The 14109-nt window shown below is 42.2% G+C and overlaps 1 protein-coding gene across 1 annotated transcript in view; it reads right to left on the reverse strand.

The window, feature by feature from the left end:
• Positions 1-285: 285 nt before the first annotated feature.
• AKAP10 (A kinase (PRKA) anchor protein 10) overlaps positions 286-14109 on the reverse strand; it is a gene marked incomplete at its 5' end in the record, with an annotated part of 14690 nt that continues 866 nt past the window's right edge. Inside the window, 13 exons of the mRNA XM_009870869.1 lie at positions 286-736; positions 1797-1892; positions 2535-2587; positions 3169-3251; positions 4140-4249; positions 6384-6557; positions 7243-7387; positions 8460-8596; positions 9048-9171; positions 9535-9619; positions 10059-10157; positions 11601-12152; positions 12474-12656. Coding sequence (XP_009869171.1) covers positions 731-736; positions 1797-1892; positions 2535-2587; positions 3169-3251; positions 4140-4249; positions 6384-6557; positions 7243-7387; positions 8460-8596; positions 9048-9171; positions 9535-9619; positions 10059-10157; positions 11601-12152; positions 12474-12656 — 1847 coding nt within the window. The remainder of the gene's footprint in view (positions 737-1796; positions 1893-2534; positions 2588-3168; positions 3252-4139; positions 4250-6383; positions 6558-7242; positions 7388-8459; positions 8597-9047; positions 9172-9534; positions 9620-10058; positions 10158-11600; positions 12153-12473; positions 12657-14109) is intronic.

Below are 14109 nucleotides of genomic sequence, written 5' to 3' on the forward strand. Positions count from 1 at the left end.
GAGGGCTGCACGAGCACAAGATCAGCTTTCGAGTCTGCTGTGCTGGAAGCAGGGATTTGTGCATGGAGGTATAAGAGCTCGACAAAGAAGAGTTACACTGCCCAGCCTTGCTCCCCATCATTCTATGCTGCCTTTGGAGTTAATGTAGTTATGAAGTAAAATACATTTATCTTACAGTTGAATACGCATCTATTTCAAGTAAGGAAAAATAAAACTTAGAACTTTTTAGGTCATTCACTGCCAATGAATTCACCATTTCAGGTTCACTTCTGCAATGGCCAATGTCGGGGACACGCCCCGCAGCCTTTCCAATTACGTGTTTAAAAATTACAAGTAGCAGAACTAGAAACTACAGCAAAACCTTCCCCTCCGAGGTGGCTTGTCCCCCATTCCAGATATTTTGCTTTTAAAAGTCTTTTTGAGACAGGGTCAAGTATTTGTGAAGTTGATCACAGTTCCTCAGTGACACACTCGTAAACTGCATCTTCATTTCTTTAAAAAACCATCGTTATTGTGAATGCCACACACAACAGGAGAAAGTGTTTCTTCACGCTCTACAGTGGAGGTACAGGATTGCTTCTTTTTCATTCTTCCTTATAAACAGGGAGATTTCAGCAGCTGGAGTAACAGTACTTTGTTGTTATTGGCTGTGTTAAAGAATCCACCAAACAGGAAAGTTCACTCATTTTCGAAGTGGAAAACCAGATTTCTTGTTCTGGCATTTCTAAAATCATAGCTGGAAAAGGAAAAGCAGGGTTAGAGTTCATTTTATCCTAAAACATGCAAGGCAATTGCTCAATAGAAAGACATTTTGTGTTTCAAAGTGTTGAAGCCAGGCATGCTTTTAGGTTTGGGAGAGAAAAAAAACCCAACAAAAACCCCCAAACAACTAATCCTACAACACACTCGACCTTCTGATTACTGCAGCCATACTTACTAATTGAACCCAGAGCATCTGCAGCCACTTGATATTTCTAAATACTGTGCTGAGTTACCTTCTCACCTGGCCAGACTGGAATTACATCATTTGCAGCCAAGCTATTAAATGTAGTCATTACACAAGTCATTTAAATGTAACTGCTCTATTAAAAAGAAAACAGTCACACAGTGAAACTATGGATCCATCTGTTCGGGTCTAATAACTGGGCTTTGGCACATGTCTACCTTCAATAATTAAAAACAGTGCAAGTTAATTTTTAAAAGGTCAGATGCCTGAAAGCCAGAAGTACAGATATCAACTCGGCAAACTGCTGTGCATCAGAACCGTTTTCTTTAAACAGAAAAGTGTGGACTCGTACAACAATGAAGTCCCTAAACAGCACCACAAACCACTGACCCACGAGCCGATGGACGGGGCTACTGCGTCTCTTCTGAAGCGCAGGCACAGCGCTGCCCAACACGGCAACTTTCCAGGCGCTGACTTTTACTGACACTTCAGGCAGACACACCAGTATTAACTAGCTTGAAGCAGCAAGTGCGAACTCAAATAAGGAATTGCAATATTGATCCTGCAACACAAATGACCCTTTTAACTAATAAGGCAGTTTATGAAGACTCAGAGTGAAGACAGACAACGCTTGCACAGGAGAACCACTACAGGCGTCTGTTAAGAAATTCCTACATCATCATACGTAGGCTGAAACGCTTCCAACCTTTGATTCTTCCTATCGTGCTACGCTAGCTTGAACATTTACCAGCGTGGGTTTCAGCTGCAGTGGGAAGGCAAGCGAGAGCTCTGCTCCTCCCACAGCCTGCCTTAAGACAGATCAAGACAAGCAGCCTTTCCACCCCCTTACCTTCGTAACCTTCTCTGAGGGCTGGTCACACTGCGCCTGCTGCATCACGTCATTGACTATCATCTTTGCTATCCTCCAAGCCATCTCTTCTTGAGCCTACCACAGAGAAAAAAAACCAAAACACAAATACACATAGCTTTAAGTTCTTAAAATGAAAACACAATCCCCTCAGCATAATTCACATGCTCAGCCTTGGAGATGCAGTTAACCTTCACAACTGACCTGTAGTAAACATATCCCTCCTTTGATGGAAATGCACCTGGTTTCTAAATACAGCACTAACTTCAATTGCCGAGAGTATTTATGGCTTGATGCAATTTCCGAGAGAATTAGTGAGGGTTTTAGACTTAATCTGTCAGGGACTTGTTCAAGTCCCTCTTAAGGTGAAAAACTGCAGCCTGTAATCCACATACAGAGGTAACTTCACAGTAAAAACCAAAGAACAACAGCACCTCCGATCCTAACTGTGGATACATCTTATAACATCGTAATAAGAAAACCCTTAACTGCAAGCACACACTTAACCACTATATTAGTTAAACCAGCAAGCACTGGCACAAACCAAACTGGTTTCACACATGCACGCAATCAAATTATATTTAGCACACAGAGTCTGACAGCTCTTGGTGGTGCATCAGAAAGATACTCAGAAATAGCCAGGATGAAGAACTTCAATACTTCATTTTCCTAATCTACACTGTAAAGTAAGTCACAAGGACAACGTAAAAAAGGACACACCTCATCTGTGTTTCCTTGAACCCATTTCTTCATTGCTTGTGAAAACATGGACCCTAGTTGAGATGAAAAACAGCAGGCAAAGTATATTAGCAAACTCTGTGGCACACCTTTACAAAAGCTAATTCTTTCCGTCCTTCTGAAGGGTTTTGCACCGCTGGAACACAGAAGAGCAGCACAAAAGACAAAGGATTACGTGGAGCCAAGGTGCATTAGACGCTGAGCCTGAACCACTCCTCTGTCAGAGCTGAAAAGCAGCGTTAACAGCAGATCTCAAACTGGGTGGGAAGCAAGTGGAGAGCTGGAATTCTTTTTCATCTCGACACCAACTCTTTGAAGGTTTGATCATCAGCTCAGCTGCTAGCGGCTTTCATTCCTGCCAGGTTCCATCGACAGCTCCAACTCCCACAGGCTGCTCGTACTCCCAGGAGTCCAGCTGGACCAGAAAAGCACAATTTGGATAGAAAATTGGGCCGAAGATGGGGTTTTCCTCAGTACAGGACAATCCCTTAAGCATCTCTTGTTTGGCTTAAAACAAATCTGGACAGAGTCAAGAATCTTGCTTATCCTGAATGCAGTAAAGGAAAGAGCAGTTCTGCAGATATTTACAGAAATTGAGAGAAAGAGGAGAGCAAACCTTTTGATTTTTTGACATCAGGCTCTGGTTCTGATTCTCTGATAAACTGTCCCAGGTCACTGACTCGTCCAAACGTCATCTTCCTGAAGAGAGGAGGAATGACAGAACCGCACAGGTTACCAAGAGAACTTCACCATTATGGAAAGCTACCAGTCAGGAAAATAAAAAAAGCCATCAAAATAAAGACTCTCATGCCAGAAGACTGGCATTTTCCCCATTGCTACATCTTCCACCTAAAACTGACAAACTGAGGAAAATCTCCCCCTCTTCTCACATGTCTGAATTTGAAGTGTATCTTAAAAACTCTTCTAGAAACAAAGTGTGGGCAAATACCTCAATAACTCAATCATGTAATACCAACAGGCAGTGCTAGCAAGTGCTCTGTGCTATCATAACAACGTATCATAGGGAGAAAAAAGTTTATGGTACTAAAAGGACAGGAGACAGCTATACAATAGAAAAGCAAGGTAGCTATAGAAACAAAGAATTTCCGTATGAGATCCACAGAACAGAAGAGCGTTATAACAAAGTGCAACTTAAGAAACGGAAGAATAGCTTTGCACTCTGCTGAAGAAATGAAGTATCAGCCCTTCTCTGCCATGGAGGTAGGGAGAAATCAAAGTTGCACGTTATAGTATCGAAAGTGCCTGAGCTTATTCTTTTCTGTTCCAACCCCAAATAGGAACTACTTAGCTGTATTTTGGAGTCACAGAGGAATAATAACTAGGAGAAAGAGAAAAAAAACAATTGGAAGTATTCTTTTGGCTACCATTCCAGTCAGAGAAACATTCACTATGGCACTGGTGTTAAATCATAACAGATGAAAGTAAATACATTTCATCAGTAAGATATGTACTAAGATTGCAACATCTTGCATTTATGCCTACTCTCCATGCAGGAGGACACAGCAAAAACAAAGCGGAGGTGAAACTCTTAACTGGAAAGAATGAGATACACTGAATGAACCTTACCCTGCATATGTTCGTTGATATAAAGATTCTGGATCCAGACTTGCAGCATCTACAATTATTGCTTCATCAAAATTTTTCAGGATTTTAATATTAGCCTTTTTGACATTGGACTACAAATAAAAATTCTAAGTATTAGTGCCCAATGCAGACAACTAATAGCTTCTTAACAAAACTACAGCTTTCGTGCTTTCGCACTTAGATAAACCTCCATGAAGTCTCTAAGCAAGCACAAAAGAGCATCTACACAGCAAGGAATTCCTACCTCAGTATGACATTGATTTTTAAACAGAGAATGATAAAGTTATATGAACAGAGCCAAAGCCACAACATACAGGTCAGCATACGTACGCGTAAGGACTGCTGCCTCGGCATTACCACCTGAACAGATCTGTGCGCGCACACAAATTATTTGTTTGTGAGTACTTAGCGCTGAACTACCCCCAAAGCTGCAGCAGCTCCGCTCATCCCTCTCATACACCTGGTGAAGCTATTCCCAAACACATTATGCTTCCCCCATTCACAGAGAACAAACATTTCGCTTTGGCCTGGAGTATTTATATAAGATTACCAAAAAAAAGCCAAGGAAATGTTAGAGCAACAGCAGGGAGAGCACAAATGCACAGCAATCTATTAGCACCTTAACACAGAACAGAAACATTTACAGCAGCTGCCTTGCAAACTCCTTTCCTGCTGCTCTTTATGCAAAAATAGAGACCCAGATTCTCCTATTGGGATACACAGGAATGCACTCCATAAAATGCAGCACTTCATTTCCTAAATTGTCCAAGCAAGACAATTACCAGCACTTTCTCCTGCTCAGACTATCAAGCAGCAAGATGTTTCAAGAACACAGATTTTTTTCCCCTCTTTGCAACTAGGGGCTGACTATTCCCTCCTTGCAAACTAGGAAGTTTAAAAATATTACAAGCAGGTAGTAGAGCTTCCAAGTTGCTTGAAACATGGTCTATCAATGATGCTGGTCTAGATACTGGATTTAAACCCCGTGGTAGCACTGCAGCATTCAGTAAAAGCAATTCAGCAGAAGCAGTTCTCGCTCAGCTTTTCTGCTCTCAGCTGTGCTTGCAGTTTGTGAGCTGACCTGCTTACAGATAAGCCAGAATCTGCTTATCCTCTCTTTTTTCATACCCCAATCAAGCAAACCTAGAACTTTTCAAACATACAACTCCTGATTAAAAACATGTCTCTGACATTACTGGGATGGTTTCAGTGTGTCATGAGCCCCACTACCCGTTTCTGGGGCTACGCCACAGCGGAACGCGACTCTCCGAAAACAGCACCGTGCAAGGCAATAAAAAAAGAAAGACGCTGGCACCGTGCAAAGCAAATACACAGGGGCCACTTCCCAAGGACTCGGGAAGGGTAATGGGGCCAAAGGAGCGCCCAGTCACGTTCTCGTTTCTACGCGGTGCAGCAAAGGTGCAGCCACACCGCTCTGATCACCCTAACAAACTATCTGAATGCCCCGCCAGGCAACAGACTTTTTGTATGCCCAGCGTTACCTCAAACGAGATAAATGTGAACAAAATTCAGGTGTCATCCCCCTGCAGCTCAGAGCATCTCAGTGATAACACAGTAAAGTGTCAGAACTCTCTTTCAGAAAATGGCCAGATTCACGACCTTTCTGTCAGAGCAGCACAACCAGGTGGTTGTGGAGGATGATACCAGGGAAAAGGCTGAACATGACCGGTCAGATGTTAACTGTCTTTGTTCTGGGTTTGAGTACATCGATGTCTTAAACCCTAGAACTGACTCTTCAGGACAGAAGATCTAGCACGTTAATAGAACTGAACACACAAAACTTGCATATTTATATTTCAATTCTATAGCATATTCACAATTTTTTGCCTACAGTTATAACTACTGTATCAATTAAAAAAATCCATTATTTCTAATAAGAAACATTATTAAGTGTTATGGCTCTATGAAACAGTTTTCAGCAAATATTAACAGCTTAATAAAAACATAAGTGATGCAAAGAACCAAAAGCAGTACAAGGCTTTGGGTACAACAAATACAACAGATACTCTTCCGTGCCACTGCTGTTTGTTTGAACTTAGCAGCAGGTAGACTAAACGTGCCCTAACACCACAGGCTTTAATGTTCAAGTGGAGCAGGAAGGCTTCAGGTTACAGGATGTTTCCTTACAGGGTATGAACTTTGATACTGATACAGAAAAGAGTTTGCAGCATTTCCTATAACAGAACCAAACCCCGAACCTCGTACCTGGGAGGCAGAGCCATCCGGGCCCCCTATGGAGTCGCTGTCGGGAGAGCTGCCGGGGCCGTGAATACTCAGTGCAATATTTCCTCCTGGAAATTCATCTCCTCGTACTGAATGGATGAGATCATTCAAGTATTTGTAGTACAGGTTGCTGGACAAGAAACCAGGTAAAAAAACCTGAGAGACAGAGGAAGGAATCGTCTTTAACCAAGGCTGCTCTACACAACTAATGTAAATTGTTTGCAGAACAGAAGGGACACAGTCCTTGTGAAAGTGGGACAGAAATAAGAGTCAACATCTGGAAATATTCTGCATTAGTGATTGTGGTACTTTAAGTTTGAAACTGGAACTGAAGTGTTTTTTTTTCTGTCCCCTCTAGAAAAGTCTAACAACCCAACAGGCTTACACTCATTGTGCTACGCTGTTCAAAAATTACCCGCAGCTCCAGAATCAATTCATTAAGCTCCAGCATCCAGACATCCCCAGGTTACACTATTAGCCACACCACCAGTAAGAGACTTGCAAGCAACTGCTACAAACAGGAAGGAAATTCTTCTAAAGATATACAATAAGCTGCTGTTAGCAATCCACACGGAAGGAAATTCTGTTAATTCCATTAAAATGCCATAATCACCCAAGACAAACATTTCACAGAGAATTAGCACATGTCAGCAGGTGGTATCTTTTCAAATCAGGATGGGGAAAATAGTCTAGCAGGTTTTACTACAGCAGGTAAACAGGAAGTCAGCAAAAGAACAGGACAACTCAGAGGTGCTGAAGGGGACACGTGACGCGCTGCAGAACCTCCACATCTTCACTAATTGTCACAACTGTCACAGCCGTTCCGAAGAAGGGATCTCACCGTCTCCATGGTAGTCCACGCCTGCCGCAAGGGAGTAGTGAAACAGTTCGGGAGAGGACCCCCTTCCCTGCAGATGTTGGATTCTATCTCTAACCTCACCGAGTCATCAAACCCAAGCGGGTGCGTGGCTTGAAGGGAGAAGTACCTGCAGCACCAGACACGGGAAGAAGACAACAGGAAAGGATTTGCAAAGCTTTGCAGGTGGTCGTGCCCACCCTCTCCAGTGAAGATCATCGATAGTGCTGCAGCCACTAGATGGTGCTGGCTTCAAATCCCCACCCACAACCGCTCCGCGCAGGCTCCTGGGGAAGAAAACCCCCAGTTTCACAGAAACATTTTCAATAAAGCCTTGCCCTGAAGACACAGCGATAGGAAACAGAGCATCGCGCAAGTGACTGCGCCCGCGGCGTTGGAGCTGGGAAGCATGAATGAAGCCAGAGACACCCAGAACACTGAAGCAGCATTTGCTCGACTAATCACATCGCCAAAAACCGAAGCCTGTGGATGGAGTGGGACGAGGGACGACTAAGAGTGAATTGTTTCCTTCCTCTCCAACTATTACTTCCTACTAGGCTAACAGCTCAACAAGCTTGTGGCAATAAGTCTCACACTTAGGTTTAAGAACAATTTTTTTCTGGAAGCAGTTTTGATCCTGTCTTCCAGCTGCTAATGTGAAGTAAAAAATAAAGGAAAGAGTAACACTAACGAGAGTGAAAGTCTAATATTGAAAGGGATTTGGTAATTTCCTTAAAAAAAGGAAAATATTATGAAACACTAAGAAGAAACACTATTTGTGTGATCCACAACAACAGTTCCTACAGCTGACCTTAACTGGGCAACAGTATCCGAACCTTAAGGTTCTTCTACAGCGATGCACCTGCTATTCAGTTCAAATCATCACATTTTCAAACAGCAACCAACTGGCTTTGACATTTCACAACCAAACACTAACTCAAGCAAACAAGCCCTAAAAATTCTGAATTGTGTTTAAGAATGGAGTTCTTATAAAAATTTTCTTTTAATGAAAAAAAAGATTTTTTTTAATAAAAATTCCTCTGTGTGTACACATCAAAGGCCACCTTAATAAATTGCGTTTCAGCATAACACTGCAAGACTGTGTAGCTACGGTTTGAAAAGGAAAAGTTCCTTCTGCACAGTGCAACACAAAACTACAAGCACAAAGTTACAGAAACAAATAATTGTTGGAACTCCCTCACTTGTCATATAAAATCATGGCATCATTCTGTGCTTCTTGCCCATCATACTGGCCTTTTTTGGCAGCAAGTTGAGACTGGAAGTTATCTGCTGCCAACCAGAACTGCAATACGTTAACTGCATCTTCCTTCTCCATGTACTGGAAGGGAAATAAAAAAAAAGAGAAATTAAAGAAGTTTTAGCAAGAAACTTTCAATAAACATAGACAAACCTGTTCCTTCCCATTTAAAACAAGAAACATAGTTCATAAATTAATGATGCAAAATTGTCACCAGGGCATATAAATATTCTGCACTTACAGATACAGTGCTGCAGACAGATTTAGTTTGCGTAAAAAAAAAAAAAATAAAATCTCACTAACTTGAGAAGATACGCAGGAATACTCACTCTACAACACAGGGTACAAACCTGAGCCTTTGAAATAGTTCTACATGGGCAGGAAACCATTTAAGGCATTTTCTCCCAGGAAAAGATACGCCTCATCTTTTTACTACATTTGAAGTGTCTTTATTAGAGCCATCAGGGGATGAAATTTTTTTTTTCATGTTAGAAAGGAATAAAAAAGAGCACACCCCAATCCTAACACTCACCTCTGAGAAATAGAACAGGGCTGATTCACAGAACAGAATGTCAGCCAGATAAACAGTCCCGCTAGTCAGCACCTCAATCTGATATTTACAGAAATGATGACTTCGCAAAAATTCACTAAAGTGCCTGCACACAGATAGAACAGCAATTAGTCATTAAGGACAGACAGCAATTCAGGCTCCTTGAGAACCTATTAGTTCTTGCCCCAGAAGCCTTTCACTTGAATAAAAGCAAAACAAGCAAGAAATGGTGCAGGTTTACAAAGGACACAGGCAAGGTGTAAAGGATGCCGTAAGAGCACGCACACACGCAACTTCAGCAAGTCATCACAAGACTGGATTTGGAGGAAGAGACCTGAGCAGTTTCAAATACAGAAAACTGCACAAAAACGCGATTACAGGCTTATGCCTCCATGAACTTTTTTTAAATAGAACCACTTTCTGCAAAAGGACAACAGACACAAGAAGCTAAACCACTCAAGCAACTTACTCTTGTTCCATTGCATTGAACACCACTGACTGTGCCAGAACGAAACAGTTCGGATCCACTTGTCCATCTTCCCCACAAATCTTTGCTGCAAAGAAAGACCATGTTAATTTGAACATGCACTTGGCCGACTGAGCTGAAAGTCATGAGTGGCGACAAGTTAATAAAAAACTGCAGATCAAATCCACTAGAATCAGCTGGTTCTGACTGCACAAGAGCTTTTAAAGCATTGCAGATAGCTGAATATTACAGCTAAAATAATAATACAGCTAAAATACTTGATTAAGACTCAAATCTGGATTCCCTCCATAACCACCAGGAATTCTTCCACTAATTTAAGCAAAGTCTCTGAGAGTTCTTTGGGGATATTGCACAGCATTGCTGAAAGGTCAGATCCACTGATCTTGTAATGTGATCTACTATCTTTCTACAACTGATTGCAATTCATAAAAAGGAAGCATGTGCGTGGCATTAAGGATGTGTTTTTACAGGAAGCTCTGAAAGGAGTAGGCAGTACACGTTCTTACCAACTATGTCATTTCTCATCGCTTCTGTAATAGGTATTGGTTTAGCAGCATCTGGAGAAATATATTTGGTAAAAGTACTAACTGCATCCCGTTCTATACCTACAAGGAAGAAATACAGAATCAACCTTTGAATTCCTTGGCAGGAGGCTAAAACGAGTTAATAACAAACATCTGCTCTTTGGAAAAGCAAGTGACATTATCAGTGACCGGCTTCCTTCCCAGGAAGCTTTCAGTCCACTACTCGATACTTTCCCACCGCCAAGCCACAGCGACTGTGTAACCTTTAGCCAGGTCACAGCACGGACCGACGAGCCAGACGGAATAAACGTAGCTCAGTTCCCTACCAGCACACGAGACGGCACCCTCCTCCTCCTCAGCTGCACGCCTTACTCCCAGAAGCAATGCCTCTCTGGGAAGAGCTGCAGGGAAGTTCCCAATTTCTAACTCTCATCGTAAAGAATATAAAAACACTTGCATTATAAAGGGATTAAAGGGAAAAAAAATAAAATGGGATGCCTCAGAACAAGACGTATGCATTATGTGTCACCTTTTGAGACTTGGGACACCGCTCTGGAAGGGAGAAAAAAAAATGATACTCCAGACTTTTCAAATTTCTCAAGAAGGACCTAACACTTTCAAATTCTTTTCAGACATCAGAAAGCAGAGGTGCTCTTCATGACTAAAGCATCACCATGTTTATGCTACCTTGGGGCTAAGGTTATGTATTGTGGAGCTACATGACAAATAGTTACATGAGGAAGACAAACAGCAAGAGAAAGGGATGCAACCCAAGGAAACAGTTGGGCAAACAAAAGGAACCAATGTGAAGAAAGGCACGTTTCCGTTTTGGCTGTAAACTTGCACAAACAAGGGAGGATCAAGTAGATGCAAAGTAAAGAAACAGGTTATTGTGCATGTAGCTTACTACTACAAGTAAATATCTTCATTTCATCCTTACTTCCAGTAGCCTCTGAAGAGGTGGAATCAAAGTAAGAATAAATCATTTACAAGGAGAGAAACTCTGTCAAATCCAGGAAGAGAAACAGTATGCTCCACACAGGAAAAATCTCTTGAAGTCTCTTGTAACCATTACTTATGTCATTTTATGTGATATAGGAATTTTAGCTTCCATAAAAAGTTATTTGTCAATTCTCAGGCCCATCATCCAAATTTTCTGCAATTCTTTTAAGTGAGGATGGCACGGGTGAGGGAGGAACAGGACAGCAATGTTCATTTACAATTACACACGGAAGAACAGAAGTACCCTGAGCTTATTAGAGTACACGATGATTGTGAAGTCTCTTCAGCAGCACATTTATTTTCAGACAACCAGACATCAAACAACACATAGCTCAAACTGATCACTGCTCACACAGCAAGTTAACCCGACCAACAGAGAGCGTTATTTTCTTCCTCACACCATCACCTCACACTGACTGAGAACTCGTGAGCACCACGGCAGCTCGCTGCACGGAGCGAGCGGCAGCTGGTGTGTTCCCCATCTCCCCACCTCTTTAAAGAAAGGCAACACACGGCACTTACTTTTCATGAGTTTTCCTGACAAGTCTTTTAGTGCAGAGGAGGGGCTGTTTCTATTTGATACTGTAAGCCTGGAAGATTCTTGCTGATCAGCTGAAACAGAATAGGTCCCCATCTCAGATTTTCTTAGACAAAGAACATCGACATTATCGCCCTCCTGACCCGAGAGCACGTGGTTCTGGCTGTTGCTGGTTCTGTCGCTCTTGTCCGAAGCCGCTGGCCTGGTCCTGAGCAGACGAACTGCACTAGAATCCTCCAGTCTCTCCTCAAGCAACCCAGGTGGCGAAGACGCAGTTTCCTGCTGTTTCGAGGGTGACACGGGCTCTGCCAATGAGCTCTGCTTAACTGTGTTGAGGCTGTGTGCTCTTATACGGGACCAAGTTGTGGAGTGGAAGCTTTCAGCCTCTAACCAAAACTTAACCAAGTGTTCCATTCTGCGTAGTTCCATAAACTGGATAAAATAAGGGAGGGCTACATTGTCCTGCAGGACTTGTTCAAGGGTCTTTGAAAGGCTTGATTTGGTCTCTTGAGCCTGGTAATTCAGACACGATCTGCCTAAAGAAAAACAGAAAGAGAGTGACTCCATATTGTGCTACAGGCACAGGTATTCGATACAAAAATGTCCTGTAACGCAGCTGGTGAAGAGACGACTCCAGAATAACGGCGGCACACGTAGTCAAGGAACCTCTTTTCACAAAGAAACGCGCTGTCCCCGTTCAAAACTCTTTAGGGCGACACAGATGCTGTTGCAATGTCAGCCAGATTTTTTAATCGTCTAAACTACTTGCCTGAAAAGCCAAGGATGGGGAGCGTACCAGGGATACACACAGAAGGAAAAGAAACGGTGACGTTATTACAGAGCTGACAAAGCCTCACCTAAGTCTCCAAAATGAGCAGCTTCCATGTGACTTGGCTGCTTCTTAAGGGCAGCTGTCCGACTGCTCGAGAAAGAGTCCATGTTGGCAGAGATGGCGTTGATCGCCACATGGCTTGGTCCTGCAGCCTCCAGCAAGGCGTGATTTCTAGTGCTTCTCTGAGGGGAATGTACGGGGACTGGAGCTGGAATTGAGACACGAATGATTAAAACACAAGGATCCCAAGACTTCTTTTAAGCGGTATCCAATGTTAAACACCCCAAGATGTGGCAGAGAGTTTGCAAGTCAACGTTATTAAAAACCTCGTAACACCACAGAAAAAAATGAACTTTATTATAGCAAGAACAAACTCACTTCCAACAGATCAGTGGTACCCACACACCTACATACATTTTCCTGATTCAGCAGCTGATCAAAAGACACAAAGTCTAAGTTTACTCTAAATTTACAAACGAAATATCATTTCTGACTCTTCCTGCTTCCTTGATAACCACTATCATAACTGCTTAATGCTTTGTCAAGAATTTAATTTAGTTGTAAGGTTCTTGCCAGTCCATTTCCATGGCTTTTGGAAGGCTAAAATGTGTTACAAAATCCTGAACTACAAAGCTATCCATGAGTTTTAACAATAATATTTTTCAAAAAATATTTTCTTTGCCTCTATTTGGCTTTAAGAGGAAAAAGCAAGCAATAAGGAAATGCCTCTGATGAAACCCAGATTATAAGCCTTAACCTCCTCTACCTGTTTCAGAACACAGCTGGCTGAGTCCAAAGTGAACAAAGAAGAACTTCCTCACACAAAACTCTGCCAGTGAACAAAATATCAACTAATTGTTAATTGACGACAAAGCTGAAAAAACCAAAACATGCTCAGGGCAGTTTCCAAAGCTCTCAGGAAACAGCGTTTCATTAGGATGTCATGCGAGGACATCTTACACCTCTGACTCAAAAATAACGCGAGTCAGATGACACGTTATCTCAGCACACTCCTCCTAACCAAGGTGTCAAGCAGCTTGATTGTGATGACTTTCACAGTGCACGATGTTATTTTTATTCACAATTTTATGACACATGACGACAGAAGACGACGATTTCACACTCGCGTGTCATGGTGACTGATACCTCAGGAGTTATGGTAGCAGAGTTAAAATGTGTAAGTTATTGCAAAGTATCTCTCCAAGTTGCAGAGTCTGGCACCCAGAGACCACTTGCTGCCTCTTTCAAAGCCTTTGGATATTTAACACCAGCAATAATGGAGAAAACACACTTTTTCCAAGGCCAACAGGTAGCAGCCAGCTGCTTGGCTGATGACAGTAACTGGGAAAAACTTAGTGGTGGCTACTTGTGTAGAACCAGACACACACTCTTCATAGCAGTTTAGGCTTTTGTGAATTAAATTCAGATTTAATATTATGAACATCTGAAGGAAAAAAAGATCAAACAGCAGTTCCAAGACCTCCAAATAGCACGACAGTGCCAATCTAACTTCATACAGATTGCAGAGAAAACTATTTCCAAGCTGCAGAGATGCTCTCTGTTTGCAGCAGCTCACAATGTGTAAATTTGCAAATTTATTTTTATTTACAGGGTCTCCATACTGTAGCCTTTTCCTGGTACACTCTTTTAGCCAGTGATAA

This window comes from Apaloderma vittatum, unplaced genomic scaffold (genome assembly GCF_000703405.1).
Source record: "Apaloderma vittatum isolate BGI_N311 unplaced genomic scaffold, ASM70340v1 scaffold11666, whole genome shotgun sequence".
Lineage (NCBI taxonomy): Eukaryota > Metazoa > Chordata > Aves > Trogoniformes > Trogonidae > Apaloderma > Apaloderma vittatum.